Source organism: Strix uralensis, chromosome 28 (assembly GCF_047716275.1).
Source record: "Strix uralensis isolate ZFMK-TIS-50842 chromosome 28, bStrUra1, whole genome shotgun sequence".
Classification (NCBI taxonomy): domain Eukaryota; kingdom Metazoa; phylum Chordata; class Aves; order Strigiformes; family Strigidae; genus Strix; species Strix uralensis.
Genome location: NC_133999.1, coordinates 5,167,705 through 5,195,455, shown reverse-complemented (window position 1 = coordinate 5,195,455; position 27,751 = coordinate 5,167,705). Strand labels below are relative to the sequence as shown.

The 27,751-nt window shown below is 55.0% G+C and overlaps 1 protein-coding gene across 5 annotated transcripts; it reads right to left on the bottom strand.

Moving 5' to 3' along the window:
* Positions 1 to 1,256: 1,256 nt before the first annotated feature.
* On the bottom strand, positions 1,257 to 27,241 carry KANSL3 (KAT8 regulatory NSL complex subunit 3). 5 transcript variants are annotated; one of them, XM_074852149.1, is made up of 22 exons: positions 26,955 to 27,241; positions 24,985 to 25,155; positions 24,127 to 24,217; positions 23,634 to 23,819; positions 23,324 to 23,455; positions 22,903 to 23,019; positions 22,199 to 22,300; positions 21,990 to 22,061; positions 21,581 to 21,655; positions 20,517 to 20,674; positions 19,877 to 19,940; positions 19,197 to 19,397; positions 18,769 to 18,925; positions 17,340 to 17,417; positions 13,941 to 14,132; positions 12,129 to 12,213; positions 11,137 to 11,291; positions 10,580 to 10,692; positions 9,722 to 9,941; positions 9,358 to 9,491; positions 4,473 to 4,635; positions 1,257 to 1,994 (listed from the first exon to the last, which is right to left on the bottom strand). In XM_074852149.1, the coding sequence occupies exons 1-22, from the start codon at positions 27,197 to 27,199 to the stop codon at positions 1,420 to 1,422; spliced, it is 3,486 nt and encodes a 1,161-aa protein (XP_074708250.1). In that variant the 5' UTR covers positions 27,200 to 27,241; the 3' UTR covers positions 1,257 to 1,419. The 5 variants fall into 5 exon arrangements, with proteins under 5 accessions (XP_074708250.1, XP_074708253.1, XP_074708251.1 ...); XM_074852152.1 differs by lacking the exon at positions 13,941 to 14,132; XM_074852150.1 differs by lacking the exon at positions 17,340 to 17,417.
* Between the last annotated feature and the right edge of the window lie 510 nt (positions 27,242 to 27,751).

Genomic DNA, 27,751 nt, shown 5'->3' with positions numbered 1-27,751 from the left:
CGCTGTCCCGGCCAAGCTGAGCCAAAAATGGGATCTTCTCACGAGCTGGCAGGATGAGGAAGTGAGCGGAGATTTCGGAAACGTGCCAGCCCTCGGGGGGAGCATGGGGCCGCCCCGGCACCACGGGTCTCCCCCTGCCAAGAGTCGCGCTCCCCGAAAGCATCTCAGCGGGTAAATGTCGCATCACGTCCCTCCGGGGAAGCGAGGGTGGGGCTCAGCACGGCTGCAGCACGGGATGGAGACCTACAGAGCGGGGGGATTATCCCCGATAACCACAAAAAGATCCCCCCAAAGCCCGGTGACAACAACGGGGGGGGGGGGTGACACTTGTCCTGAGCCCTGGCAAACCACCCTCGACAGTGCCGAACTCATCTTCACCTCCTCCTCTCAGCACCAGTTCTGTGGCTCAGCACCTTTGTGGCGCCCCTTCTGCTGCTTCCCTCATTTCAAGCACAAGCTGCCTGGGCAGCCACGCAAACAAAACCAGAAAGGTTCAGGGCAGATGAAAGTTAAGTTTTTTTCAGCATGTATGAATATTCCTAATAGAATCACAGAATCACCTCGATTGGAAAAGCCCTTGAAGCTCCTCCAGTCCCACCATGAACCTCACACTGACCGTTCCCAACTCCACCAGATCCCTCAGCGCTGGCTCAACCCGACTCTTCAACCCCTCCAGGGATGGGGACTCCCCCCCTGCCCTGGGCAGCCCATTCCAACGCCCAACAACCCCTTCTGCAAAGAAATCCTTCCTAAGAGCCAGTCTGACCCTGCCCTGGCGCAGCTTGAGGCCATTCCCTCTTGGCCTGGCGCTGGTTCCTTGGCTCAAGAGACTCATCCCCCCTCTCTGCACCCTCCTTTCAGGGAGTTGCAGAGGGCCAGGAGGTCTCCCCTCAGCCTCCTCTTCTCCAGACTAAACCCCCCCAGTTCCCTCAGCCGCTCCCCATCAGACCTGTGCTCCAGACCCTGCACCAGCTCCGTTGCCCTTCTCTGCACACGCTCGAGTCATTCAATGGCCTTTTTTATAGTTAATATTTTTAATAGTTAGAAGAATCAGCTGAAACTTCTACCCAGAGGAGGGAGGTAGCGGCAGAGGTACAGGCAGGAGGAGCTGCCCTGGTTGCTGCGCAGCATGAATCCTTCCCTGCCTGCACAAAGCTGCTTTGTCCCTCCACACAAGGGAAATCATCCCTCGACAAAAGCGGTCAAGGGCTGGGCTGCAACCAAAGCTGCTTTTGGAAGGGACATGTGCAATGAAGTCAGTAAAGAACAACAAAAAGTTTTATTAAACAGCAACAAAACCCAGAAAAACATCCCTCCCAGTTTGCTCCAGCCTGAACCAGCCCCCCTGTGCTGCTCCTCTCCCAGCCCGCAGCCAAGCTCAGCCCTCACAAAGTGCCCGGGGAGGGGTCCCAGGGGTCCCTACGGCTTCTGGCTGAGCGTGGGCCCCGCCGTGGCGATGATGGAGGAACTTGCCAAGCTGCTGCCCAGCGTGATGAGCGTGGTGCCGGCCCCTCCGGGCAGCACACCCTGGGGCAGCAAGTGTCTGTTGGCCAGAGTCTCCCTGGCGTGGATGATGGTGCTGCCGTCGTCCACCATGGAGGGAACCCTCCCCAAGGTCTCCACTGCCCCCAGAGCGTGGCCGAGGGCCGCGGCGCTCTTGGTCAGGCTGACCTTCTCCCCGATGTGTCCCAGGGGTCCATCGCCCTTCACCGTGGCCAGCGTCGAGGTCAGGATGACCGTCTTGGAAGCAGTTTGCAGGACAGGTCCCACCTTGGAGTGTACCAGGCTGCTGGGAGGGCTGGGGGTGCTGGCCAAGGGGGAGGTGGCGAAGGTGACGGCGCCAGTGGGAGAGCTGGCGGGTGAGGAGGAGGAAGGCTGGATGCCCGGTAGTTTGAGGGGGACAGAGGTAGCCTCACCCATCACAGATTTGGTAAGCGCGGAGAGCTTGGCATCCGACATGACGTAGAGCGTCTTCATGGGGCTGGTGGTGGTCACTGCGGAGAAGGGAAGAGCGTGGTCAGTGGTCGTGGGGACGCGGTGCCCGCCCCAGGCTGCCGTGGTGTCCTGGTTTCGGCTGGGATAGAGCTAATCCCAGGAGTCACAGGCTTTCAGACTGAATAGAAAGACCTGGCTTTGTCCACTCTCTGGCACGGGGCCCCCCAAACAAACCCCAGTGCTGTCACAGCCTGGGCAAGGAAACTGCAACAGCCAAACTCTGGCACTGGCAGCATCGCTCCCCTCCTAGACCGCTCAGATCCCCCAAGGAAGTCCCTCTCTCCCTTCAGCGTCTGATTTTCTCCCACAAAAAGTCCCCTCCCGTTGGGACAGGATGTCCTGGTTCTTCCTTACCCAAGCAATGGTCCGTCTTGCCCCATCCTACCACACTGAGCTCACGTTGCTCTCGGCAGCCCAGCTCGAGGCAAGCTCTTGCTTGTCTCTGGCATCTCCAGCTCCATCCCACCCCAGGAGCAGCTAAAATCCTTTAGGCTTTGTGAAACGAAGCCCTCTGTGCTCTAAGGCAACGGCAGAGGTTGCGTCGTGGTGGCTACCCCATCTGAGTTGGCTCCCCAGCTGCATCTACAGTAGCCACAGCCCAGAGAGCAATAGAGGGGAGAGAGACTTCACTGAAATCCCAGAATCATTCAGGTTGGAGAAGCCCCTCGGGATCATCGAGTCCAACCCTCAGCCCGCCTCTACAAAGTTCTCCCCTACCCCACATCCCCCCACAGCTCATCCAAACGGCCCTTAAACACCCCCAGGGGTGGGGACTCCACCCCCTCCCTGGGCAGCCTATTCCACTCTCTGACCACTCTTTCTGGGAAACATTTTTCCCTCCTGTCCAGTCTGAACCTCCCCTGTTGCAGTTTAAAGCCGTTCCCTCTCGTTCTGTCACTAATTCCCTGGGAGCAGAGACCAGCACCAACCTCTCCACAACGTCCTTTCAGGGAGCTGTAGAGAGTGATGAGGTCTCCCCTCACCTTCTCCTCCTCACACTGAACAGTCCCAGCTCCTTCAACTGCTTCAATCTAATCACTGGGCTCAGACGTGCTCCAGGGATGGGGAAAAAGCCTGGAGACCCGCTGCTGGTTGGAGACAACACTGGCCAGAAAGACCCCAACCCAAGTGGCCCATGGTTGGCCCCTGCGGCTGCCCAGGGCTGTGACTTGCTCCGTCCCTCTGCAGCCCGCACCGCCGCGTCTCACCGGTACAGGGACATCAAAAGACGCACCACGGCGTCCCCCGCGCTCATCAGCGACGACGGCGCGTCACGGCCACCGCCAGCGCGGCACGGACCGCTCCGAAATGAAGGGCCTTGAGCGGGGAGGGCACGGAGCGAGGGCTGACGGCTGGCCGTCTGACCAGGATGGGACCACCGGCCCCACCGGGGAAATGGGCGACTCCAGCCACCTCAGGGACACGCAACGATGCGGTTAGACATCGGCAACGACCGCGCCACGCAACGGAAAGAGTCTGGAAAACTTCCAGCGCTAACACACCGGCCCACCCTGCTGCTCCAGCAGCTTTCCTGCAAACTGGTCCTCCCGCACGCAAAACCGACCTGTGCCGCCAGCGAAAGCAGGCGAAATTCTCCACAGATCTAACTTCACCCACTAGCTATGACAAGTGACAAAAGGGACAAGAGAAAACACACGGAAGACAACTCAAGCGCAGTGTTTCCGCACCTCCCTCTCGAGTCCTGAGGGAGATGAGCCGAGCTTGAGGGTCTGCGGAGGTGGGTTAGCTGGGTTTAAGGCCTGCAAGGAAAGCTGACCGCGTGGTCAGACACTGCAGAGCTGCCTCGTCTGCCCTCGAACACTGAACTTCATCCACCAGATCTGGCCTGAGTGACCTCCTCACCCTGCCACTTGCCTGGAAATCAGCTGGACCGAGGAAAACGGAGCTGCTGGCTCGGCTGGCAGCGGGCTCCTGGGTACAGAAGCTTCTGAGAATGCAACAGACAGCATCACTGCTTTGTGTTGATTCTGTTTGGTTTTTTTTGTTTTTTTTTTTTAAATCTGAGGCTCCTGGCTGGGTAGTGGCTCTGCAATATTTATTTAGCTGTAATTGGATGGGTCTGCTCTCCCCAGGCAAAGTAAATAAACATGGGCAGCAGGGAGAGGGCTTAGTGCTACGAGCATGTGATGGAGGCCCTAAACACAAATTGCAGATTATCCCTTGGGTGTTTGGGCCCAAGTTTAACACCCCGCTCTTCGTCAACTGCTCAAAAACCGGCCGCATTGAGCCAAAACTCCTTGTGCGAGGAAACCGTGGGGGAACCTAACTTAAGAGGGAGGACCAAAAGAAAAAAAAATAATGAAAAAAAAAAGCAACAGGCTTAAAAATAAGCAGCATTCAGGCAGCTAATCCCCAGAGGGACTCCGCACACGTCACCCGGCGGCATGGCTCCGACCCGGCCTCCGCTCTGGTCCCCAGGCCGGCTGCCCGCGCCCCACGACTGCCATGCGCCTCACCTACGGGTGCTGCCGCGGCGGCGGTCAGGTGTGCCGCGGGGTCGGCGGGAGCCATCTCTGCGCCAGCCTGGGCTTTGCTGAGATCCATCTGAGCCAGCAGCTTGCCAGGAGAGGCGGTGCCGGTAGCTGGGGCGGCCAGGTTCCCAACAGCACCGTCTGGAGCCTGGAAGGGTTAAAGTAACGGAGAGCTACTGGAAATGCCCCGCTGCCGGGGGCTGCAACTGTTCCTCAGGACCTGTGCGAGCCCTCACCTAAAAAAAATATATCAGAGCACGCCCTCTCCTTGCTTCTTCTAGCCTTGCCCTCGCTCCGACCAGTCGTTACCAAGCTCAAGGAAAACTGCGTGCCGACGGAAAATCCGCAGAGTATTGTAAGAGCGTGATGGTGTCATCTGCAGCACCGACACCACTGTCGGTGCCTGGGCTGAGATGGGCACAACCTCGTCACCTTTTTCTGGAGTGGAAGGGGATGGCTCTATCGCCATCTCAGTCAGGGAAACCAGTCCTGCTCTGGTTTCCTCTGCACAAGAGCAAAGCGACAGCCAGGAGCTCAAGAACGATTCCCACATCGTGCAGACCCGCTTGCGAGAATGACGCGCTATTGCCGGTGAGAGCCCAGCAAAAACTGGAGCAGCGCACACCTCTGCATCAGCAGAGCTTCCCTCTCGCCTGATGAAGGCACACAAGCCCCTCTGACAAGAGCCAGCTGGTTACACAGCACCAGCGTCCACCAGACCTCCAATACTGGGACAACTGGGGAGTTTGGATTTGTATCCTAAGGCGGACGGCAGCACGCCTTGGAGAGCGCTGACAAACTTCAGTGAAATGCCTCAAAATTCCCCCATTTGAGGGGTTCTTCAAACACCTCTGGGTCCGCTTCACTTGCCTGAACTCTGTCCAGGTGCATCTCTGATCTGATACTGCAGAGCGCCGGCTGCGTGCGCTCCTGTGCTCTCCCGCCCAGCCCTGAGCTGACATCAGTCAGGCTCCAAAGCAGCTTTTCCAGACACCCACTGCTTCGGCCAGATTCCTCTGAGCCAACTCACCCACTTTCTTCCACCGACAAGCGTCGCTTAAGCTCAAGTCTGAGCTCTCCCTACCTGATGCCCGCACAGGTCGCAGCCTGCTCTTCCATGCCTTGGGCAGCAATTTACAGAATCCCAGAATCATCCCAGTTGGAAAAGCCCTTGAAGCTCCTCCAGTCCCACCATGAACCTCACCCTGACCGTTCCCAACTCCACCAGATCCCTCAGCGCTGGCTCAACCCGACTCTTCAACCCCTCCAGGGATGGGGACTCCCCCCCTGCCCTGGGCAGCCCATTCCAACGCCCAACAGCCCCTTCTGCAAAGAAATCCTTCCTAAGAGCCAGTCTGACCCTGCCCTGGCGCAGCTTGAGGCCATTCCCTCTTGGCCTGGTGCTGGTTCCTTGGCTCAAGAGACTCCTCCCCCCTCTCTGCACCCTCCTTTCAGGGAGCTGCAGAGGGCCATGAGGTCTCCCCTCAGCCTCCTCTTCTCCAGACTAAACCCCCCCAGTTCCCTCAGCCGCTCCCCATCAGACCTGTGCTCCAGACCCTGCACCAGCTCCGTTGCCCTTCTCTGGCCACGCTCGAGTCATTCAAGGGCCTTTTTGGAGTGAGGGGCCCAAAACTGGTGCTTCGTTAGCTATAACTAATATTTCTGTCCACAGGAGACAAAAGGGTCAGACTTCAGGATGAGAAAGGTGTTTGCTGCCTGCTCACGGCACATCCACCACCAGCAGCCAGCTCTGGGCAGCAGCAAGGGCTCGTGTCAGCCATCTGAGGGACAGACCCTCGCCCAAAGCTCAAACCACGACCTCAGCTTGTAGCTCCGGTCATCGCTGCGTAAATCCATGTGCCACTAAGCAGAAAACATCAGCATCATTCCATGCTTTATGGAGCTACTATCAGCATATAACCACACTGCGGGGAGAACCTGTACAAAAAGCAACATTCAAACCACCATGGAGCAGTTTCTTGAAAAGAGAAGGTGAAGCTTTCTCGTATTTTCAGTTTAAAGCCACCCAAACACTCTTGCTTCTTCTTACTCTGCTACTCCCAGAAAGGATTTGCACCAAACTCCCCAAGGAGATTCCTCAGTCTTCTGCCTCCCGTTAAATGCCCACGGTGGAAGGAAAAGAGTTACCCACTCAAACTGCATCTCAGCTGCTACACACAGGCATCGCCCCAGCCCCCAGAGTTTAAAATCACAGTGTGCAGCCGATGCGTGGGCTTCACGCTTCCTGCACAGGCACAGTGGAGCCGTCAGCTGGAATTTCAAAGGGAACCCAACCGACAAGAGCTTTGGCTACTGCTGAAAACACAAGAGTTTAAGCCCTCAGCGTTATCCCCCAAAGCCTTTTGTAAATTTGCTCTTTTACAGGAAGCCCTGCTCGATTACGTAATCCTGTGTGCTAAAGGTACACACAGAGCTGATGTCAAGGGCTATAATTAGTTACAAAAACACACAGCTCATTCCATTTCCTGTAAAAGCCAGCTTTCAGTTTGCTTTTGAAGCAGCTCTCGCAGCCAGCCACACAATTAAGCCCTACTTTGAACACACAAGCTCAGCATTGTAGGTACAAGTCACAGCGTAGGATCCAATATCCAGTTCCAAGTGCCACCACCTTAAAACATTAACCCGAACACAAACCCGTTACCCCCAGAATTGATCTGGACCGAGCTTCGTTACACCGTGGAGTTACTGTTCTGCTGGATATTTAGGGTCTCTCAAAGGACATAAAGGAAAGCACATCGGTTCTGATGGTTTATCTAACGGCCTTTGAAGAGCACAAAAACTGCCTCCAACACGGATGAAGAGTTTCAGACCTATGAAAGCGACTCACCCGCTGCTTAGGTGGGATCTGCACTGAGTGTCACTAGCTCTGTGTTTCCGAGCTCTACTCTAAGCTCAGCTCTGCCAACGCTCACAGGCTTTGTCGTGCTAGTGAAGTGACTGAAAGAAACACAGAAAAGTCAAGGGAGGAAAGACGTGGATGCTCCCAAATCTGAGCTTTAACCAGCAGCAAACTCTGTGTGGAAACCGCTGGCCACAGTAGATGCTGTGCCAACTCTAAAGCAGCACAGGACAAATTAAGGATTTATGGCTGCTAATATTTACCCAACTTCCACCCAAAGGCTTCACCCTTAGGATAATGCCTCCCTAAATGTATCTGAGGGCTTCAAGCAACCTCAAGCTTCTGCAGACAGCAGCAAGGAGTAGGAGCACTCTCCCCGCCTCCACAACGCTGCCCACAAGTCAAGCCACCCCAGCAGCAGGGACCAAACTACACGGCTTCATCTACAACGATTGTTCTGCCTCTCCTGCACCAGCTTACCTGCCCAGGACCTGTGTTAGTGCTAGCAAAAGGAGAAACATCACATGCAAGAGAAAACAAAACAAAACAACACACCCCCCCCCCCCCCAAAAGAAAAACAACAACCAAAAAAACCCCAACCAAAAAAAAGAAGCCCTGCCAATCTGGAGCAATCTTGGTGTCCTCAGCCTTCAGTGGCAGCTTGTTGGTTTTGAGAACTGGAGCTTGATCCCCCACTGGACACTCCACACCCATCCAACTGCCCAAACTACAGCATTTATCATTCTGGGAGCTCGTTGACTTGTTTTTTGAACTACTTTCTCCCTGCAAATGCCCATCTCAAATCACTACAGTTATACCCCTCAGTATACGCTCAGGCAAGCAGCAGCCCCTCTCCTGCAATGCCTCCTTCAGCCCCACGAGGCAGCTCCCAGCCCCAGGCTGCCTGTCTTCTCCTCCATCCCCGTGTCCAGGAAAGCACCTACGAGAGACCCAAGTGCCGCAGAGCACCAGAGAGGGGACCACGGGGAAGCCATTGGAGCTCAGGTCAGCCTTGCTGATGGCACATCCCAGCCAGGCTGGGCAGGGAGTCAGAGCCAACCCTTCCACCCTCACTTTTATGGATCCAGCTTAAAATTGACAGTGGTTTAGGACAGAGCCCAAGGATACACCTGCAGTAAATTCACCCCTTTGGCTCCCTCCAGGATTTAGGGTTGAGGGGTTCATGTTACAGTACCCAAGACCACTATATTCACAATGAAAAAAAAACCCCAAAACTCTCCAACTTGGCACCTTGTGCTTTCAATTCAACCACACCAAGGCTTAACCTAGGAAGTGGGAAGGCAGCCAGGATCCTTGAGATAGAACCTGGCACTCATTGAGAGTCCAAATAGCAAGAGCTTTTCCTACTGTCAGTGATCCACCTCCAAAAGGAGATCTGTATCGAACAGATACAGCCCTGGAGCACACACTCAGCCCTTCATAAATGGGTTTCAACAGCATGGCAGCAAGAAAGAGCCGGAGTTGGGGACCTGCAGAAGGAAACAGTATCCCAAAGATCACAGGGCCCAGCCTCACATCAGGGCATCTAATAGTCAGAAGCAGCAGTTTCAAGAGGAATACGGCTCCAGACAGCACGGCCAACCCACTCTCCCTGAACAGGCAGGGGATAGACGCTCTACAAGCAGCTTTCCTCCTCCCACCAAAAGCTGTTGCTGCCAAGAAAACCTCGAGCTTCAGTAACAATTCCCATGCTGATGTCAGCTTTCGAGGTCTAGCCGGAGATTCCCTCGGTGTGGTACCAGCGTGGTATCGAGACAATCAGCCCTGCCACTAACAGACACGAAGATCACCTGGATTTTCTTAACCACCACCTTGGGAGGCCCCTTTTTGTGCAGCCTCAGCAAAGCAACAAAGCTCATCACACCCAAGAGGCGTGACCAAGAACGCTCTCCCCAGGACAGCTATAGCTGCCCCTGACTACGATGGTCAGAAAAAGCTCAGAAGAGCAGCAGCGGACACTTTCTCTACAGAGAAAATGCCAAAAATTACCTGAGGTGCCTGCGTCTGCATCGGCTGTTCCTCGAGCTGGGGCTGGACAGTCCCCATGGCAGCCTGGCTAAGTGTGGTCACGCGGCTGGGCTGCCCACGCAGCGTCACAGTTATGGTCGTCGGGGCCTTCAAGCCTAGAAAACACGCAAGCGAGATGTCGCTGAGACCCGGGGATTGTGGAGGCCGCGTTCCCCCAACCAGGGGGGTGCATCAGAAGCCTCTTCCTACTCTGAGGGAGCCGCTCGGAAATTGCTAGTGCACACAGCTGTCACGGCTATGGCTCAAAGCTTTGGAAATGGCAGTCTCGGGGTGGTGGGGGTGCTCCAGGTGTCTGCATTGCGTGCCTGTCCCCCTTCTCCCTCACCTGCGGCCTGGTTGGAGATCTGAGCCAAGCCAGGGAGGCTGCTGGCCAGCTTTGCCAGTCCCCCGTTTGTCAGCAGTTGGTGAATGGCCGTGGGCTTCCCGCTCGCTGAGGCTCCCAGAGACAAGGAGGTGGCAACCGGGATGGTGCGGACAATTGTGCCAGTGCCCGTGGTGATGGCACTCAGGTTCTGGATAGGCGCAGGCGTCTTCACAGTTGAGGTCTGGAAGGAGAAGCAGAAGCACTGAGTACCTGGAAGGAAAGGGGATGCTGGGATGGCACGGCCTCTCCCTCCACACACAAGCTAGAGGTCTTTAGAGGTCAGAGTTTCCACACTTCAATCTGATGGCCACGAGCAGGTTTAAATGCAAGTGAACTTGTCCCTTCCAGTCTGCACATACTCATTTCAACTTGAAAGCACGACCGGGAGGAACTGTGGCTCCGCTTCTAACATAGCCACCCGTTCTGAACGAGGTCACCTCAAATCGCAGGGATGGGGAATGTCGCCTGAGAGGTCACAGGCCGGTGTTCTCCCAGAAGAATGAGGGGGAAGATCACTGATCCCCTCCCAGCCCTGCCCATTCTCCAACTGCTTCTCAGTATTTTCTAGGTGGCCACCTAGAAACAACTTCCCACAGCCCTGTTTTCTAGACCTCATGCCACTTACAGGAACTCCTGGCCCCCCGGCACACCACCAAGGCTTGGACACGTCACTTCAGCTGCAGTTCACACCTACCATGCCTCATCTCTTCTGGTTCTGGAGCAAACATGGCCTATCTAGGTTCCCTCTGACTCCTACCACTTTGTCCTCCACAGAGCTTCCCTCCAGAGAGGGATCGCTGATGTCTGCGGGCTCCGTACCTGCACGGGCGACCCAGCAGCAGCCACGCTGGCCGGAAGGGCCGATGACTTAGTCCCGATGTCCTGTAGGCTGAAGCTCAGCCCTTGCAGCAGGCTGCTGGCAGATGCTGCTCCTAAAAAAAGAAAAAAAAAAATGCTTGGAGGATTCACCACCATGAAATTCCAGGTCTGTCATACAGCAGGTGTCTGTAAAACTGTTCTTTAAAGAGCAGCGTCCCCAGCAGCCTGCCTTGAGGTCGGCAGGGATCCTCCCAGCCGCTCTACACACGCAGCACAACACCTCTCACTGCTGCAGCTACAAACCCGGGAGGCAAGAGAAGGTCGGTTTTGGTGTCTCAAGGCATCGTTACATACAAATGACACAATTAACAGGTCACCTACTGCACCTCCAGCCTCGCTTTACAGCATCCCGCTGGATCTCTGCAGGCTCTGCAATAGCAAATGCTGCCTTGGCCAAACCCAAAGCAACCAGGGAGTGCAAGAAAGAGGATCCACCAAAGGATTTTGAACCTGGTTTACCTTTTACATTCACAAGAGACATGGAGAGAGGCAGGTACCTTGGAGGGTACTGGCTGGCTGGGCCTGCAGGCAGTGGGTGCTGCTGGCCACCAGCCGGCTCTGCAGGGCATGGAACGCGCTGGGCGCCGTGCTGCTGGGGAGCCCAGCAGACGGGGCAGGACTCGTGCAGGAGGCTTCTGCTGCTGAACTCAGCCTACGGAGAGAGCAGAAGAGAAAGACTCCGCTTAGCGATAAACTACACGGGGCAAAGCGAGATGGCAGGACTCCTGAAAGGCCGAAGCAGGGAGTTGACGAGCTACAAAAACCCAAAGCAAAGAGAAGTTTCCTTGCATCCGCTGCGGCAGCTAGAACAAGGAGCACCTAGGGCAAAATCTGTGTATTTCCACATTGGAAGGGAGCTTGTTACTGTGTGCGTGCCTACCTAGGTGCTGCAAGGGCTGTGTCACTACCACACAAAAGCAATCTACCTTGCAGCGACACATTTCCCCTTTAAAACCTACTTGCTACTTGAAAATAGCTCTTCTTCCACTCCCCTGCCACATCAGAGTCCAGTTCTCCAAAGCTTGTTTTGAATTAAAGGGGAAAAGAGTGATGCGAGATGTCAACATCGGATTCATTCCCCAGCAGAAATCCCTACGGCCAGTTAATGAACTTCATGAGCAGATATTGAGGCTTCTTTCCCCTAGCTTTGGAAAAAGAATGCTTGACTGTCAGAGGGAATGAAGGGAAGGATTAAAGACAACATTGAATTTCTGGCAAAAACACCAGAGTCATTCAAAAGACAGAGATAAGCAAACTTGGACTTGGGAAACCAGATACAGCCCAACAGCCACAATACCTTCTACCTCTGCCATTCTCAGACTCTGCCAGCTGACAAACAGTTTTCAGGAGCCTAAGAGTCTCCTGCGCTTCAGATAATTCCAGTCGTAAGCAAGATACGAGGAAGCTCCACACGCGCCCTGTCGCGGCGCTTCCCATCAGCAGCCTGTCAAAAAGACCCACAGCTTATAAAAACCGAAGTCGCACTCACTTGGGGGTGGTGAGCAGCCCTGACAGCTCCTTTGCGCCCGACACAGACTGGCCGACAGCCATGGGGACCGGCTTTCCAGCGACAACTGCAAAAGAAAAAAAAAGGAGAAACCTCATTCTCTCTCCTCCACGAGACTTTAGGGATTCCCCCTCTCTCACACAGCTACCCACGGGCACGGCGCTGCAGGCCGCGGGCTCGTCCCGCTCACAAAGCATCTTCTGAAGGAAACCTCTGCTGCAGCCATAAACACACACTCCAGCCACCGCGCTACGGGAGATGGGGAGTATCAAACAGAGCAGAGTCACGAATAAAAACCAGAAAACTGCCATTGTGGAAGCATTACGACAAGACGAGGTGGAAGGAATCAGCTTCAAAATCTGTAAGCAGTGAAATCTCAGGCCCTCACCACCAAACACAAATCTGTCTCCTAAACATTAAATCTCCACTAATCCCCTTCTCCTAGTCCATCACGGCACAGGTCTACCTCCTCAACCCATTAGTTCGGATCTGGCTGGTCGCTAGCCATCGATTTTGTAAGCGTTCTTTAGAGAGACTTTACAAAATACACAGGGATGCGACGAGTCACAATATTTGTTTATTGCGGCGTTTTGGGATACAACTGCATTTCTCCTGCGCATTCCTCCTGCTCACACCCGGTAAGAGGGAATTCTTGTTTTGGTTCATGTTTACTTCTGCAATTCATTTCCTTTCTGTGAAAAGAAGTAAAGTTTGGAAAATTAAAAAAATAAAAGATTCCAGAAACCGGAGATTTTCAGAGCTCCCAGAAGATAGACTGAACCTTAAAGATGTATATTTATTAGCTCATTTTCACAGTTCAAAACAACTGCTAAATTTACCGAGAGATGCTTCCAAAGGAGCAGAATTATCTCTCAGCTTTGAAAACCTCTGATTTCCTATCAGAATGGAGACGCTGACCTTTCAGTCCTGCACTGCATCCACCTAATGCGACTGCTTTACATATCTGGGGCTCTGCACTGACGTGAGGAAGACGTATACACCGGCACGGCCAGCGACAAGGCAACATCCTTCAGGTACGAGGGTGACAGCAGCCAAAGCTTTTGGCCTCCCTTGCAAAGGCTCAAGGGGAAGAAGACCGAGCACATCGCCTCTTCGTGGACCGCAGGGACCTCTGCAACGCGTGTCACTGGTTTTTCCCAGCCGCAGAGGCAGGAGAGGAGCTGGAATTTTTTATACATTTATCAAGCGCACGTTGTGCCAGACTTCAGGCCCAGAAGGGATCAGCAGAGCGAGGCACTCGGCTGAATCGTGAAGTTTGAAAGCACGAAGGTCTTCCAGAGGGAGGATATCGCCATCGTCCCCCAAGCGGGAGCACGTTCCAGGCAAGAGCTTCGCCCAGGAGTCGCAGGAGCGGGCAGCGGAACCGGAGATGCACGTGAGTCTACTTGGAGCAAGGGGTCTGCCAGGACACCCGTGTCCTGCCTCCAGCAGCAGCTTGAGGCCTTGAAGGTGTAAAAATTCACCTCGCAGCTCACAAGGCTGCGGTCGAGCGTTTCGCTGGAGCGTGCGATCCCAACTGCTACGGAAAACAGAGGCTCCTGCCAAGCTCCTACGTGCTGTCAGCCCCCACGCTTCCCCAGCTATCCCCAAGTCACTCGCACCTTGAGTCTCCGTCTGTTTTCTGCGGCTAACTCCTCCAAACAAAAAAAAAAAAAAAAAAAAAAAAATTCACAGCTCCCCTCCCCTCCCCACACCGTGGCCCAGAGGAGCGGGTCTGGGCACAGCCACGAGCCCGTTTTCTGGTTAAAAAGCAGCTACGCAATCGCAACTCACTTTCTGCCTGGGTGGTGAGGGGTGCGCCGTTCCCCACGCCAGCAGCATCTCCGTGGGAGACAATGGTCACCTTGATTTTGGCTCGTTTGGAGGATTTGGTGCACTGGGTCGGGCTGGGGGTCTGATGCCTCTTCAGCTGCATACGCACATCATCTTTCTCAGCCCCTTCCGAGTGCTCTGAGGAGACTGGAACTAGGGGACACAGAAGTAGCTTTTTGAAAAGTGACGGCCGATCCCTCGAGGTCAGCGCTGCTCCACTGCGCGCACCAAGGTGCGGAGAAGGGACACATGCCCATGCACACTTCCACAGCTCCCTCCATGCCAGCCTTGCCCATCTCCCATGCACCAGGAACCCACGCTTCTCCTTTTCACCACCTACGCTGACTTCCACGTGCCCTAAGCTGCTGTCTTAGGGTCAGGACTTCGTTTAAGCTACTCAAAGCTAAGGCAGGACGGCATATAAAGTTTCTCTCGCCTCTGCAATGAAGAAAAACGGATGCCTACAGCGGTAACACATCTCCACATAAACCCTTTTCATTTCAAAGTGTGGCATAATCAATCCTGGCATCAAGGCCCCTCCAATATCCCTAATTTCCAGGGGATGAGGGCGCAGAGACTTGCAGAGCTGGTGCAGGCACGCTGCCAACGCTGCGATCAGAGCTTAGCCTGCCTGCTCCTCCAACACACCAGCAAAGGTATTTGCATGCCTGTCACTCGGCACATCCCTTCCAGAGCTCCTAACTGGCCCTCCGGGCGCTGGACCGAAGCGTGCAGGTTTCTTAGAGGCGTTAAGCGAAGCAGCCGGGAGCATAAAAGGTGCTGCAGCAAAGCCAAGCCCCCACACACCCCACACTGCTCGGTGTCAGGGGAGAAAAACCAGAAGCTGAGAGTCCTCTTCTGCACCACCGACTTGTTTTGCTGCCACGGCCTTGACCCGTCACATCCGTTTCATCCTGCCTAGAGTACAAGCTTGCTGGGGCCAGGGCTACCCAAAAAAGCAGAGGACCCACGACAAAGCGCCTCTGGGCAGCCCAGAGGCACGAGGTGCCACATCCTGCCCAGCCGCTCTCCGCGCGTCTCCCACGGCTGGCGGACGCTCGGCCGGCCCCAGCCTGAAACGTCGGCGGAGCGGGTTGAAACGAGGGCACGGATCTGCTTCCCGTTGGGGTGTCTGCAGCCTGGCAGTGCTCAGAAACGCAGCTGCCGCTACACCCGAGCACTGCCGCGAGCTGCAGCGAGGGGGAAAGGCCTTTGCTCAAAGCTACGGAGAGTCCTCTCCGCCAAGAGCTTCTGCGGACTGCCAGCTAACTCCCTCTTTACAGATGATCCTGGGCATCTAAGCCGTGTATTCAGCAGCCTAGTGGCCAAAATGTACGCTTATTCTAATTTTTATATATATCTAAATATGAATATATTCTATAAAATTGATAGATACGTGTGTGTGTGTGTATATATATATATACGTATGTATACGCTCCCTGCGTATCACACCACCTGCACACCTCAGAACTGAGGCTGTAGACCACGACTGCAGCCAAATCCCAAAACATCAGGTGACTCCAAGCGTTTCGGGGCAGCTCTGCTCCCCGAGACAAGCGCCAAGCTTGCCGTGCTGCTCTTGACAGCCGGCCTCGTGGCTCCAGCATGTCAACTCGTGACACTCGTGCAACGCTCCCATGCCTCCCACCGCCCCCCCCACAAACATGCGTGGTGCAAATCACCATCCAGAGAGACCTCGTGAGGCGTGCACAGACTGCAGGCACCAAAGCCCCCCGCCACCCCACGCCCCCAGCAAGTGCCACCAGCCAAGCAGGACAGTGACACGGCACATGCACAGGCAGAGGCGTTAGTTGCCCCTCGAAGCATCAGTGAGCGGTGAGCCAACGTCCCTCTGCGTCCCCACCGCACGAGAGCGGAGCCTGCTTCGCAGGGGCGGCCACGAAGGGCTGGCTGGGCACGCGGGAGGAGCACCCCGACCCCAAAACAACAGCGAACGCTCCCAAACACACGCGCCCCAGCTTCCTACCTCGCAGCTCAGGCAGCCAAGCCAACGCAGTAAGGAGCCCAGAGATCTTAATCAGCTTTTAATCCTATCGAAAGGCAGCCCAGGCTGGTGCCAGCTTCTCCACGTCTCCCACCAGCGGAGTAACATCCACTGTGGTTTCTCTTCCCAGCAGACGCTGGGTGGGAGGTCTCTGGATAAGTGCGGGGCACCACGTGTGATCCCAGACTAACCTCATCGCACGGGGAGAGCACAAAACAAGGCTCAAGAGGGAAAGAAACCTTTAAAACAACCTTCTCGGGCCAATACTTCCCCCAGGAGTTTGTCACCACGGTTGTACACGTGCCGTTTGGACTGTATCTCCTGTGTGTTCGGGGCAAGCAGGGAGCCTGTACCTTCGGAGTCTCAGCTTGCCAAAATACCACCAGCTTCTCTGCACCCAGCGCTTGCCTCGTTGAGTTAAAAGCACCGGCATTCGGGGTGTTGCAGAGAGGCAGCTGTCACCCACATCAGTGCTCTCACAGCACGCTGGGGTCACCCGAACAGAGAACTGACACCGACAGCTCACATGACAACACTGCAACCGCCCAAAGCCTTGGATTTCAACCTCTCGTCCCCGATCCACACAGCCACTGCCATTTGAGACGGCAAAATGTGTCTCTAGATACACCATGGATCTCACCCCTTGATCCTGAACCCTCGGATCACCACACACACGAGGTCCACCTCTCTGTGTGCTCCAGCAGCCAACGCGAGAGACCACAGGACTGAAGACACCTCCGCGTGTCTCCTGGTCCAGACAGCATCCCTCTCCCACCACATCACCGTCTTCCCAAAGCCATCCCCCTCCCCCCGACCTCTCTGCTCTTCTCTAACTCTCTCTGGCCAAGAAACGCTGTTCCACACGTCTACATCTGCCCCTTCCGAGTCGCTTGGCAGCCCCTTGTTTCTGCTCCCGCTGACAGCGCCTTCGCCGCTCCGTGTGTTCGGGAGGCTCCACCGACACACTCAGGCTGGCGTCTGCGTCCCCTTCTCAGCCCCAGCCCAGGGAAGGGTTAAATTCACGATCACAAAAAGTCACCACACTGTTCACAAAGTTTTAGTCCCTCCGAGCAAACAGGGTGCCAGACCAGATGGCTCGACGAGCAGTATTTACCCACCGGAGCAGGGAAAGGGGAAGAGCTCAGGGACAGTTAATGCTCTCAGCTAGCAAGTGGCCATTTGCTTTAGCTCCAAATACAGCGATGAGAAAGCAGAAAGCAGGGGGACAAGGGGACACATGGGGCCACATCCCCAAACCAATGCAAGGGAAGAGGAAGACGATGAAAGAAGGTAACAGAGACAGAGAGAATGAGGGAGACAGAGAGAGAGACAGCGAGAAGTGAGGAGATACTCACCAAAGAGACATGAAGAGGTGCCAGGAGGAAGAGCTTTCCTCACCAGCATGTTTTGTTTCAGAAAAGCAGCGAACTGAGCTGAAATGAATCAGAGAGAATTACAGTATCACAGCCCGGCTCTGGAGGGGGGACAGGGAACTCCAGGGACACCACTGCGACCCACAGACAGAGACTCGGAGCGAGCAGGGAGCTCCGGACACGACTCATCCAGCCACGGGGCACAACGGAGACACAGCGAGCTCCTCTCCGGACGGCAGCGTGGCACAACCAACGCTAGAAGGGGCATCGTCCCAGCTTTCACGGAGAGCACGTCCCGACAGCGCGAGCCCTCTCCAGCCCCACAGCCATCGGGAAAAGGTCCAGCGCCCAGGGACTGGGAGCAGGCTCGGCTGCGAGAGGCACGGCTAGCTTGACCAAGCAGTTGCACCGAGAAGCTGAGAGCAGCTGGGAGACGTCAGCCAGCACATCCCTGAACAGCTACGGCCACAAAAGGCAGGCCAGAAGCCACGCTGCAGCAGCGCTCCTGACAAAATAAAGCAGGCACGACACACCCCACTCCACAGACCCTCCTCCTGCCTCCCGCGTGCTGTCTAGGAACATCCCCCCTCGACTACAACAACAAAGGAATAGATTTCTTTAGTCCATGGTCTGAGAAATTACAGGAGATCCAAGCTTCAACCTCTCCCTGAAGCCTACCCCTGAGTTAGAGAAAGACTTTAGAGAAGGTGAAGGGCCACACTGTTACAGGAAACAACAACAAGCCTGTTCAGGTCTGTCTTGAGCAAAGAAATAAGGAGAGAGAAGAACTATTCCCCAGGTGCCACTGATATTTGCCAGAAGGGGATCATCATCAACAAAGCCATTACCTACATTCACAGCGTTCACAATCAGACTGAAGCTGCACCATAAGGTTTTTAATCAACATCTAACAGGACAAAAAACCCCCACAGCTCAAGCTGGTTTCTAATCCAGAGCAGGTTTTCCACTGTCATTTGATGCAAGATGACTCTGTAATTACCCAAGCCCCACTGTTTCAGTCACAATTCAATAGCCTCAATCATCTTGAGTACCTTTAGTCTCTCTCCCAAGCATCCTTCACGGATATGAGACATCAGTCAAGAGGCTCACACTTGCAAAAGAATTAGAGTATGGCTACGTGGCGATTTGGTCAGCCAGAACAAGTGAAAATCCTGCCCACCCTGAGCAGCAGCAAGCTGTGAAAACACCATTTCCAACCTAATTTCAACCTCCACAGGCTGCTGCCTTCGGATGACAGTGACAGGGGACCGAGCTGTAAAGAAAGCTGCCACGGGGAGCTTCGAATTCAAGACAGGACTCAGAAGACAAAAAACTACACACATCAGGACAAATAAAGACCAAAAATCCAGATGCTAAGAGGGAAAAGGGTGGGAAAGCTGCAGGGCATTACCTTGTGCCTGTTTGTGTGTCAGGACAGTGTCTGTCCTCTGCACCTGCCTCTTCAGCAGCTGCGTGGTGCCCATCTGGCTGGGCTTCTGGATGGACGACACAGCCGCCATTTTAGTCTTGGGGCTTGAGGTGGGGCTGCTGGAGACGCTGGATAAGTCCTGCTCAAAGAGAAAGAACACTTCTTACCTCCACATTTCCCTAAGAGGCAGTCATAAACCTGAGCGTAGCAGCACACCGGCATCCTTTTGCTGGAGAAGATCTTTTTCTGAAGGTTCATTGGCCCACGACAAGCCATTAGTCCCTCCGTATCCTCTCACCTCCCTCCTCCAACACAAACAACATCTCTCGCCACATTTCAGCGGTACAAAAGCATCTCTTTACACAACGTCAGCCTTCCCCTGCTCAAAGTATCCCAGAGGGAGCCCCCACCTCTGAGCCTGAAGGTGAGGCGGGCACTTTGGCTGCCGGCGAGGCGGGCCTGCTGCTTCTTTCTGGCAAGTCAAAGGAGAGATCCCTCCTGGTCGAGTCACGTGGCTTCTTCTTCTTCTCAGCGTCCAGGTCACGGGGATCGGAGCCTGAGTGGCTCTCCGCTCGGGTGAGGACTCCAGTCAAGAAGTCAGCTATTTCATCCTAGGAAGGATGAAATAAATAGTGTGACTAAGTGGTGTGCAGGTCTCTAAACAACTGATCTTCACAGCTTGAAACAAAAAAAACAAATGAAAGATTTCCAGAGGGACAAACTGATAAGGCTCTCTAGATTGAATACGCTGCAAAAAGAAACGCTAAAACCTTACAGACAGACCTTAGCTTTCTCATTAAGGTTCATACTCCACTGATTCCTGGGAGAGACACACAATGGTTTCTCTAACACTCCCAAAAGTACTGCTTGCTTCCCCAGGCTGGAAGACTCAGAAAACTGCTCTTTGTTTAAGGTGTGCTACCAGGATGCTCATGGCTGCCTCCTTTCAGGAGGAAAGACACTTCAAAATCCCAGTCGGGAGGCAGATTAACTTCAATCCAGCCAATCCTGGCAGTAAGGTTATCACCGATACATTTCAGCACAGATATTTTATAGATATGAGGTGTAAAAGGAAGATTTCTGTGGTTACCTGGATGCACCTGTCCACCATACTCTGGGTCAGGCCTTCTGACTTCTTTTTGGCTTTGCTTATCCTATTAAAAAAATCAGATAGAAGTCAACGCGTTTGGTTTTCCACTTTCACACTCAGATCACCATTCACCTGAGAGCAAGATTCAAGCACAGCAAGCTCACTGCCTTACCCAGTTAGAGTCAGGCAAGAGCCAGCTGGGTGAGCTCGCGACTCAAGAGCACCGTCTACTGGAAAGACGAGATTCATCCCTCAGAAGTGTCGAGACAAACTTCGATGACGAGGAAAAAGGCCCCATTCTCATCCCTTACCCCAATTCTGTGCACAGCCTCCAAAAGCTACGTATCCCAGAGCCAGGGGTGGCACAAAAAAGCAAATAGTTGCTCTAGTGTCACACCACACTGCACCCTGGATACTTACCACTGGGAGAAACGATGCAGATTTACCACAGAAAACCAACCCTCTATCCAACATACCAGGTCTGAATAACAAAACTGACCTCGATGGAGTATTTTTATGCAGTTCCCATCTAGTTTCAGTACCAAATTTGGGTTGGTTTGTTTTTTTTTTTTTGTACTCAGCACACTCAGATCTTGCCCAGCATTTCGGGGAAGAGAGCATCTACCTCGCAGACCATTACCTGAGATTGTCATCTGCTCCTCCCACCACCACCATGCTGTTATCAGCTCGTATTTTCTCCCGGAAATCCTCCATCGCTTCGATGTTGCACTGCAGGGAATTCTGACCGATCACGAAGAGGACAGGGGTCTTCATCTCCAGGAGGGGGTCGTCAACATCCTGCAAGAGCAAGGGGAACTGTAACCTGGGAGGACTGATCCAGGACAGGGACTCTTTGGAGCCAAACACCTTCCTGAATTAGATGAGGATTTCCAAAGAGGGAAGGCACGTGCCACAGCGGCAGACAGTGCTTTATGGGCAATCCCAGTACATACCAACTGCGTCCTGAAAGAAGGATAAATCGTGTGGTTTGTTTAAACATCTCAGGAGAAAGACTGACTCAGAAGCTGAATGAGTACTTAGTGCTGTTACTCATTAACAGCTGAGACTGATGCCCTCCCCCTCAGAAACCCTCTTTCACTGCATCTTCCTCCTTCCAAGCTTTTGCCACACAAACCCAGAATCAGGCTGACACAGCACCAACAGCGAAGCTTCCTGGGGCGAGCCCCCGACGGGAGTTATACAGCTGCACCACGGCCTGAAGAAAACTCTGCTCAAGAGCAGCACTGTCCTCCAGTAAATGCCTTTTATACAGATTTCCACCACCCTCAGAATTAGCCATCTCATTAGCACAACCGTCATCATTCCCAACCCAGTGGTCAGCTAATAAAGGAGCAATTTGGGCTCCATAGAAATCAACCCAAGTTGTCCTCTCTGGTGCCAATGACACAGCTAACAAGTGCAAGTAAGACCCCAGGAAGGAGCTGCAAAACCATGTCACAGCAGAGACAAGCGAACACAGGACTTCTCACATCCTGCTCCTGCATCAAGAACCCTGCTACGAATGCAACAATCCTGCCTGCAAATAAAAACAGTCCCTCCTCCAAATAAAAATCACACAGACATCCCTCAAAACATCTTCCAATTATCACTGGACTTTCAAGCCCAATTCTATTAATCTAGGGAGATAATAAAAAAAATAAAAGTACAGTTCTTTAACCGGCTCCATCTCCCTTTGGTCCTTACCCCTCTGGGGCCATCAACGGTGAGAAGTGGGAATCCAAGGCACACAACCGCAGTGACATACTCCATCACTGAAACCTGGGCAGGAAAAGCAACAGTCACCATCCTACCAGCCAAGTGCATCGAGGGGGCAAAGGCAGCTTTGCCAGGCTCCTGCCGGGCACAGAAATATCTTCTGTATTTAGACCCTGCTTTGTTGATTAAAAGAGTGGGGAAAAAAAACATGGAATGACTCAAACTGCTTATGCCTCCCCAACCAGAAAGGATGACTGTCTCAAAGCCAGGCCTTGGAAAGAGAAAAGGGACAAGAAGAACCCCAGCAGAGCCTTAAACACAACAGTAATTCAGACCTAACTCTGAACTGAAGCTGTCAAGTGGGCTCTGAGAGGATGCAAAAAAATCGGGTACTTACGTGACAGGCCACCAAGGCACCCGTGTTCCACCCGATCAGGATGATGGGCTTGTGAGAGAAGTGGTTGTGAATCTACATGAGAAAAAAAGAAAAAAAAAAGACATGAATGGAGAAGAGGGACAGCCAACAGGACGATGCACTGGAGCGGTTCAGGTGCCCGGTTTGAAGGGAGCAGTGGAGGCTCCCCGGAACACTCGTCGCTTACTCACCTCGGCCACTTTGCCCCTCACCGCCCCGATCATGTGCTCGAGGCACTGCAACACTCCCACCCCGCTGCCGTTGTTCAACAGGTGGGTGGCGATGGGAATCACCTGCGGTTTGAAATGAAAGAGCAAGAAATAACGAAGGTATTACCAGGGACGACAGGTACAGACAACAATTAGCACCGACTGGAACCCGGCTTATGCATGCACTTGTGCTTTCTCTCTCCCTCTTTCCCCCAGGATTCAATTCTAGCTACTAAAACCAGAGGAAACAGAGAATTCCCCAAAGAGACAACCTCTGTGACTCACCTCGCTCCTATACACCCAGTGTATCTACCACGTTAATTAGGAGGTGTGTGAGCAGCTCTGCAGCCAGGCAGAGGACTAAGGTGACCTATAGTTTCCCTTCTCCAACCTCTTCCTACCAGAAGACTCACTCATCAACCCTTAAAACCAGTAACGATACAATCTAAAGAGCTGAAGATGGATGACTGGTCTGCAAGTGACCCCCGACACACTGGATTTGGGCAACTTCATCCCCCGTGCAGTGTCTCAAATGTCAAACACTGCAGGTGGCAGATGCCAGCCTCTGCTTTCAGCAAAACCAAATATTTTGGTGCACTGAAGGCTTATAAAAACAAGCTCAGCAGCTGCAGCCTAGCACAGCTGCTAGGCTGAGCTCCTCTCCTTTCAAAACCAACCATACAAACCTTTCCCAAGCAGGAAAGCTGCGACTGCCAGAATCGGTGCCGTCGAGAAGTGGGGAACATGGAGTTGGAGGGTCCAGAGGAAGCAATGAGGATGAGGGGGGAACCAGGCAATTTGCTCTACAAAGGTCAACAAAGAGATGTGTAAGGGAAAGCAACTTCCCTGCCCAGCCTGGACTGCCCAACGAAGCAGGAGGGATCCTGCCATAGCTCATTAACAGATCACATTTTCCCCAGCCAAAGCTGCCTCAGGACAGTACAGGGGGAACGTGTCCAACAGAAGGAATCCCCGTCACTAAAGCAGGAGGAAGAGAGCCCAGGAAGCAAGAGAGAGGCAGAAGGAAGAGGACAGCAGAAGAATGGGAAGAATAAAGCTGATGCAAGACCAGGCTCTCGCTCCCTGCAAGCCCCATGGGGCACTCACTGGTTTGTTATGTGACAGGACACCCACGGCCGGGTCCCAAGGCCTCTTCAGCAGCAGAGACAGAGCCTCAGCACCAGCTGCCCCCGTCTTCGTGGTAGAGGAGAGCAGCATCCTGTCGATCAGGGTGGGGATCTGAAACCAGAGGCCAGAAAGGACTGAGAAAACACACATAGCCTTTTCAAGGGGCTTTTAAACATCATCCCAGCCACTCCAAGGAAAAAAGGAGAAAGACTCCAGCAGTTTCCTTTAATGAGCTTTATATAGCGAGAATATTACAAGTGGCAGAAAAGTCCTCCACTGCTTTTATCACCTTTCCTTTAAGCGTTTGCAGAGCATCCAAGTAAGCAGCCAGCACTGGCAAACTGAGGGTCTCCACTAATGTCGTGTGAAGCCACTGGATCAGTTTGGTGTCCCAGTTCACACTAGCCAGAGCTTGGCGGACCCTCCGGGCACATTTGTCCACCGCTATCCTCCTCAGGACCGGCTCGTTGCAAGCCTAAAAACCAGGAAATTGGAAAGAAACACAGTTGTGGGAAAAAACAAGCATGCCATGTGCATCCCACGCCACAGGGAAGTATTGGCTTGGGCAGCCCAAAGTCCTCTAGCAGCGAGCAAAGACCAACATCCTCACAGCGAGGACAAAATCACGCCTCAAAGAAGCCCAGAGCTGCCTGTTTCTTAAGACTGCACAACGCAAAGGCCAAGACTTTCATCTTGACTCAACTGGGCTTTGCTAGGAAGGACGGATAGAAACACAGAGGCAGCGACCCTGGGAAAGTGAAATAGGGAGCAGAAGACCTTACCCCTTCGTTAGCCAAGCGAGCCAGCCTGTCCGACTGCAGCGCTTTGTGAATCTTATTAAATAGCTTGTTCTGGGCCATCGTCCAACCCGTCCTGTCGAGACAACCAGAGAGGTAAGACAGGTGGCTGTTACACACACATCCAGGTCCTACAAGCTGCCGCCTGTTCCCAAAGGCAGTCAGCAGCACAGCTGGGCATCAAGATTTACAAAATCTTATTTACAGTTATGGACAAAGTGAATTTTGCTACTAAGAATTCAAGTTAAAGGATGATTCAATAAATAACACCTAGTTTTAAATGTCACTAGGGTGTGTTGGTGAACATCCAAGTATCAGAAAGGCAAGAGTAACAGCAGAAGCAATAAATAAGACCAAAATCATCTATGCTAAAATAGGTGATTATCACCACGTTTCTCAGACAAACTGTCCAGAAAAAAAAAGCCCCAGCGTTCCTTGTAATGTCAAGACTGCAAACTGGCTCGACTCCAGTTCCAGGGAGGGTTTTTAATAGGGTGGAATTTATGCATAGCCTCATTTTTCATTTTTGACATCGGAACATGGTCGAATTGAGGATCTCCGTGTAATCTAACAACTCACTGCCCCAGCCTCCCCCGACCGGAGGAGATGCTCCACAGGAAGCGCGCAGGGGAGGTTCAACAGCTGGGCCAGCCTCTACCGTTAAACCCGACAGCTTTCCCAGCAGGCAGATGAGGAATTTAGACACCAGAATTCCTTTTCTTTGAACATTACGCACTTCGGGAACATCACTGCGTATCCCTTCACGCGAAAAAAAAAACCCACAACACACAACGGGCAGCTGTTTAGTGCCTGGATTTCTTTTCTCTGCTCTCCCTGCGCTACCTGTTGACGTGTTCCTCCCAGTCGTCCGGCGGCGGAGGGGCGTCAGCATCCGTGCGAGCGAACATCACGTGGCGCTCGCACTCGTTCATCACGCTGCGCGCCTTCTGGTTGTCATAGAGCGGCACGGGCGTGGGCGTCACCGTCTCGACATCGATGGGGATATCTGCTTCACTGTCAGGAATAATTATGCTTTAGAGAAAGGGATCGCTCACCTTGGGCTCTGCCGTGCTTTAAAAATGAAACGTCCGCTGAGCTTCATAACCAGGTATCTTGTTATTCCCGGTCTGAGCCCAGGCAGCCCCCCCTGAACCCCAAGACCAAGCGCCTGAGCTGCGACGCTGAGCATCCTCATCCCTCACCCGTGACCCCAGCCCCAGCCCCACACCTTGACCCTAAACCAAACCGTTGGGGCCTGGCCACAACCCCCCTTCCCGCCCCACACTGAGGCCGTGAAACCAGCCCTGAGCCTATCCCCAAGCTGCTGAGACCCCCAGCTCAGCCCCCACACCTCCCCACAGCCCCCACTGATCCCAAAGCCTGCTCTAGTCTCCCCAGCCCAGGCTCTCCCCCCACCACACCAGCCCCACACTTTTCCCTCACAGGCCCCACCAAGCACCCCCCCTCATCCCACTGCAGCTCCCCCAGACCCACACTCTCCCCTCACAGGCCCCCCAGCCCCACAAGACTTCCCCCAGTCCTGCAGGCCCCCCACTTTCCCCTCACAGGCTCCTTAGAGCCTCTTCCAGCCCCCCACAGGTCCCTCAGCCCCACAGACACCACCCCCCCACCCCCAACCTGCCCCACAGAACCTCTCCAGCCCCCCACAGACCCCTCAGGACCACCCCGACTCTCACACAGGCCCCCCCGCTCCCCCAGCCCACACATAGGCCCCTCAGGACCCACCAAGCAGCCCCCCCACCTGCCCCACAGAACCCCCACAGGCCCCTCACTCTTCCTCTCCTCCAGCCCCCTCATAGATGCCTCAGGAACCCCCAGGCCCTACACAGGCCCCTCAGCCCCACAGACTCCCCCCAACCTGCCCCACAGAACTCCTCTAGCCCCCACAGGCCTCTCAGGGCCCCCCCAGCCCCCACACAGGCTCCAGAGCCCCATAGACACCCCTCAATCCCCCCACAGAAGCCCTCCAGCCCCCACATAGACCCCCCAGCCCACAGACCCCTCAGGATGCCCCCAGCCCCCACACAGGCCCCTCAGCCGCACAGACCCCCCCTTAAAACCCCTCCAGCCCCCACATAGACCCCTCAGCCGCCACAGGCCCCTCAGGACCCCCCCAGCCCCCTCAGCGCCACAGATCCCCCCCAATCCCCCCACAGAACCCCTCCAGCCCCCACATAGACACCTCAGCCACCACAGACCCCTCAGGACCCCCCCAGCCCCTACACAGGCCCCTCAGGCCCACAGACTCCCCCCAACTCCCTCCCAGAACCCCTCCAGTCACCACAGGCCCCTCAGGAGCCCCCCAGTCCCTCCCCCCAATCCCCCCCAGAACCCCTCCAGCCATCACAGGCCCCTCAGGACCCCCACAGCCCCCTCAGCCCCACAGCCCCCCCCCCAATCCCCCCCAGAACCCCTCCAGCCACCACAGGCCCCTCAGGACCCCCACAGCCCCCTCAGCCCCACAGCCCCCCCCCCAATCCCCCCCCAGAACCCCTCCAGCCACCACAGGCCCCTCAGGACGCCCACAGCCCCCTCAGCCCCACAGATCCCCGCCCCAACCCTCCCCCCAGAACCCCTCCAGCCACCACAGGCCCCTCAGGACCCCCACAGCCCCCTCAGCCCCACAGCCCCCCCCCCAGACCCCCCCCAGAACCCCTCCAGCCCCCACAGGCCCCTCAGGAACGCCCGGCCTCCACAGGACTCCCCACCCCGGCCCCTCAACCCCACAGGACCCCCCCCCCCAGGCCTCTCAGCCCCCCAGTCCCTCCTCCCAGCCGCCGCCCCGGGCTCACAGGGCGGTGCCGGGCTGTCGCCGCGGTGTGAGGAAGAGCATGCGGGTGGGACGAGCGGCGCTGGCGTCGGGGTGGGCGCTCCAGGGTTTGGCGTAGCTGTGGTCCAGGCAAACGAGGTCGAGCTCCCGCTCGTGCACCGACAGCTGCAGCAGCAGCGACGTCCCCATCCTCCGCGCCGACCACTGCAGCTCCCGGTCGCGATCGCGCTCCCGGTCGCGATCACGGTCCCCCCCGCGCTGCGACATGGCCCTACCGCCTCCCGCGACACATCCCGCCGCCCGCCCCGCTGCGCATGCGCCGGGGGCGTGGCCGGGGGCGTGGCCGGCGCATGCGCGGCGCGGCGCGGCGGAAACCGGATTTGGGAGGAGCGGAGCGGAGCGGAGCGGGGCCAAAGCGCGGAGAGCGGAGTCAGGAGCGGAGTGTGGGGGAGCGGGGACACGGTGCTAAAGGGACACATGGACATGGGGACACACGGATGTGGGGATGCAGTGACACAGGGATGCAGTGACACGGGGACATGGGGACACACAGATATGGGGATGCGGTGACGTGGGGACATGGGACACATGGACATGGGGACACACGGATATGGGGATGCAGTGACACAGGGATGCAGTGACACGGGGACATGGGGACACACGGATATGGGGATGTGGTGACACAGGGATGCAGTGACATGGGGACATGGGACACATGGACATGGGGACACACGGATATGGGGATGCAGTGATGTGGGGACATGGGTGCAGTGACATGGGGACATGGGACACATGGATATGGGGATGCAGTGACAGGGA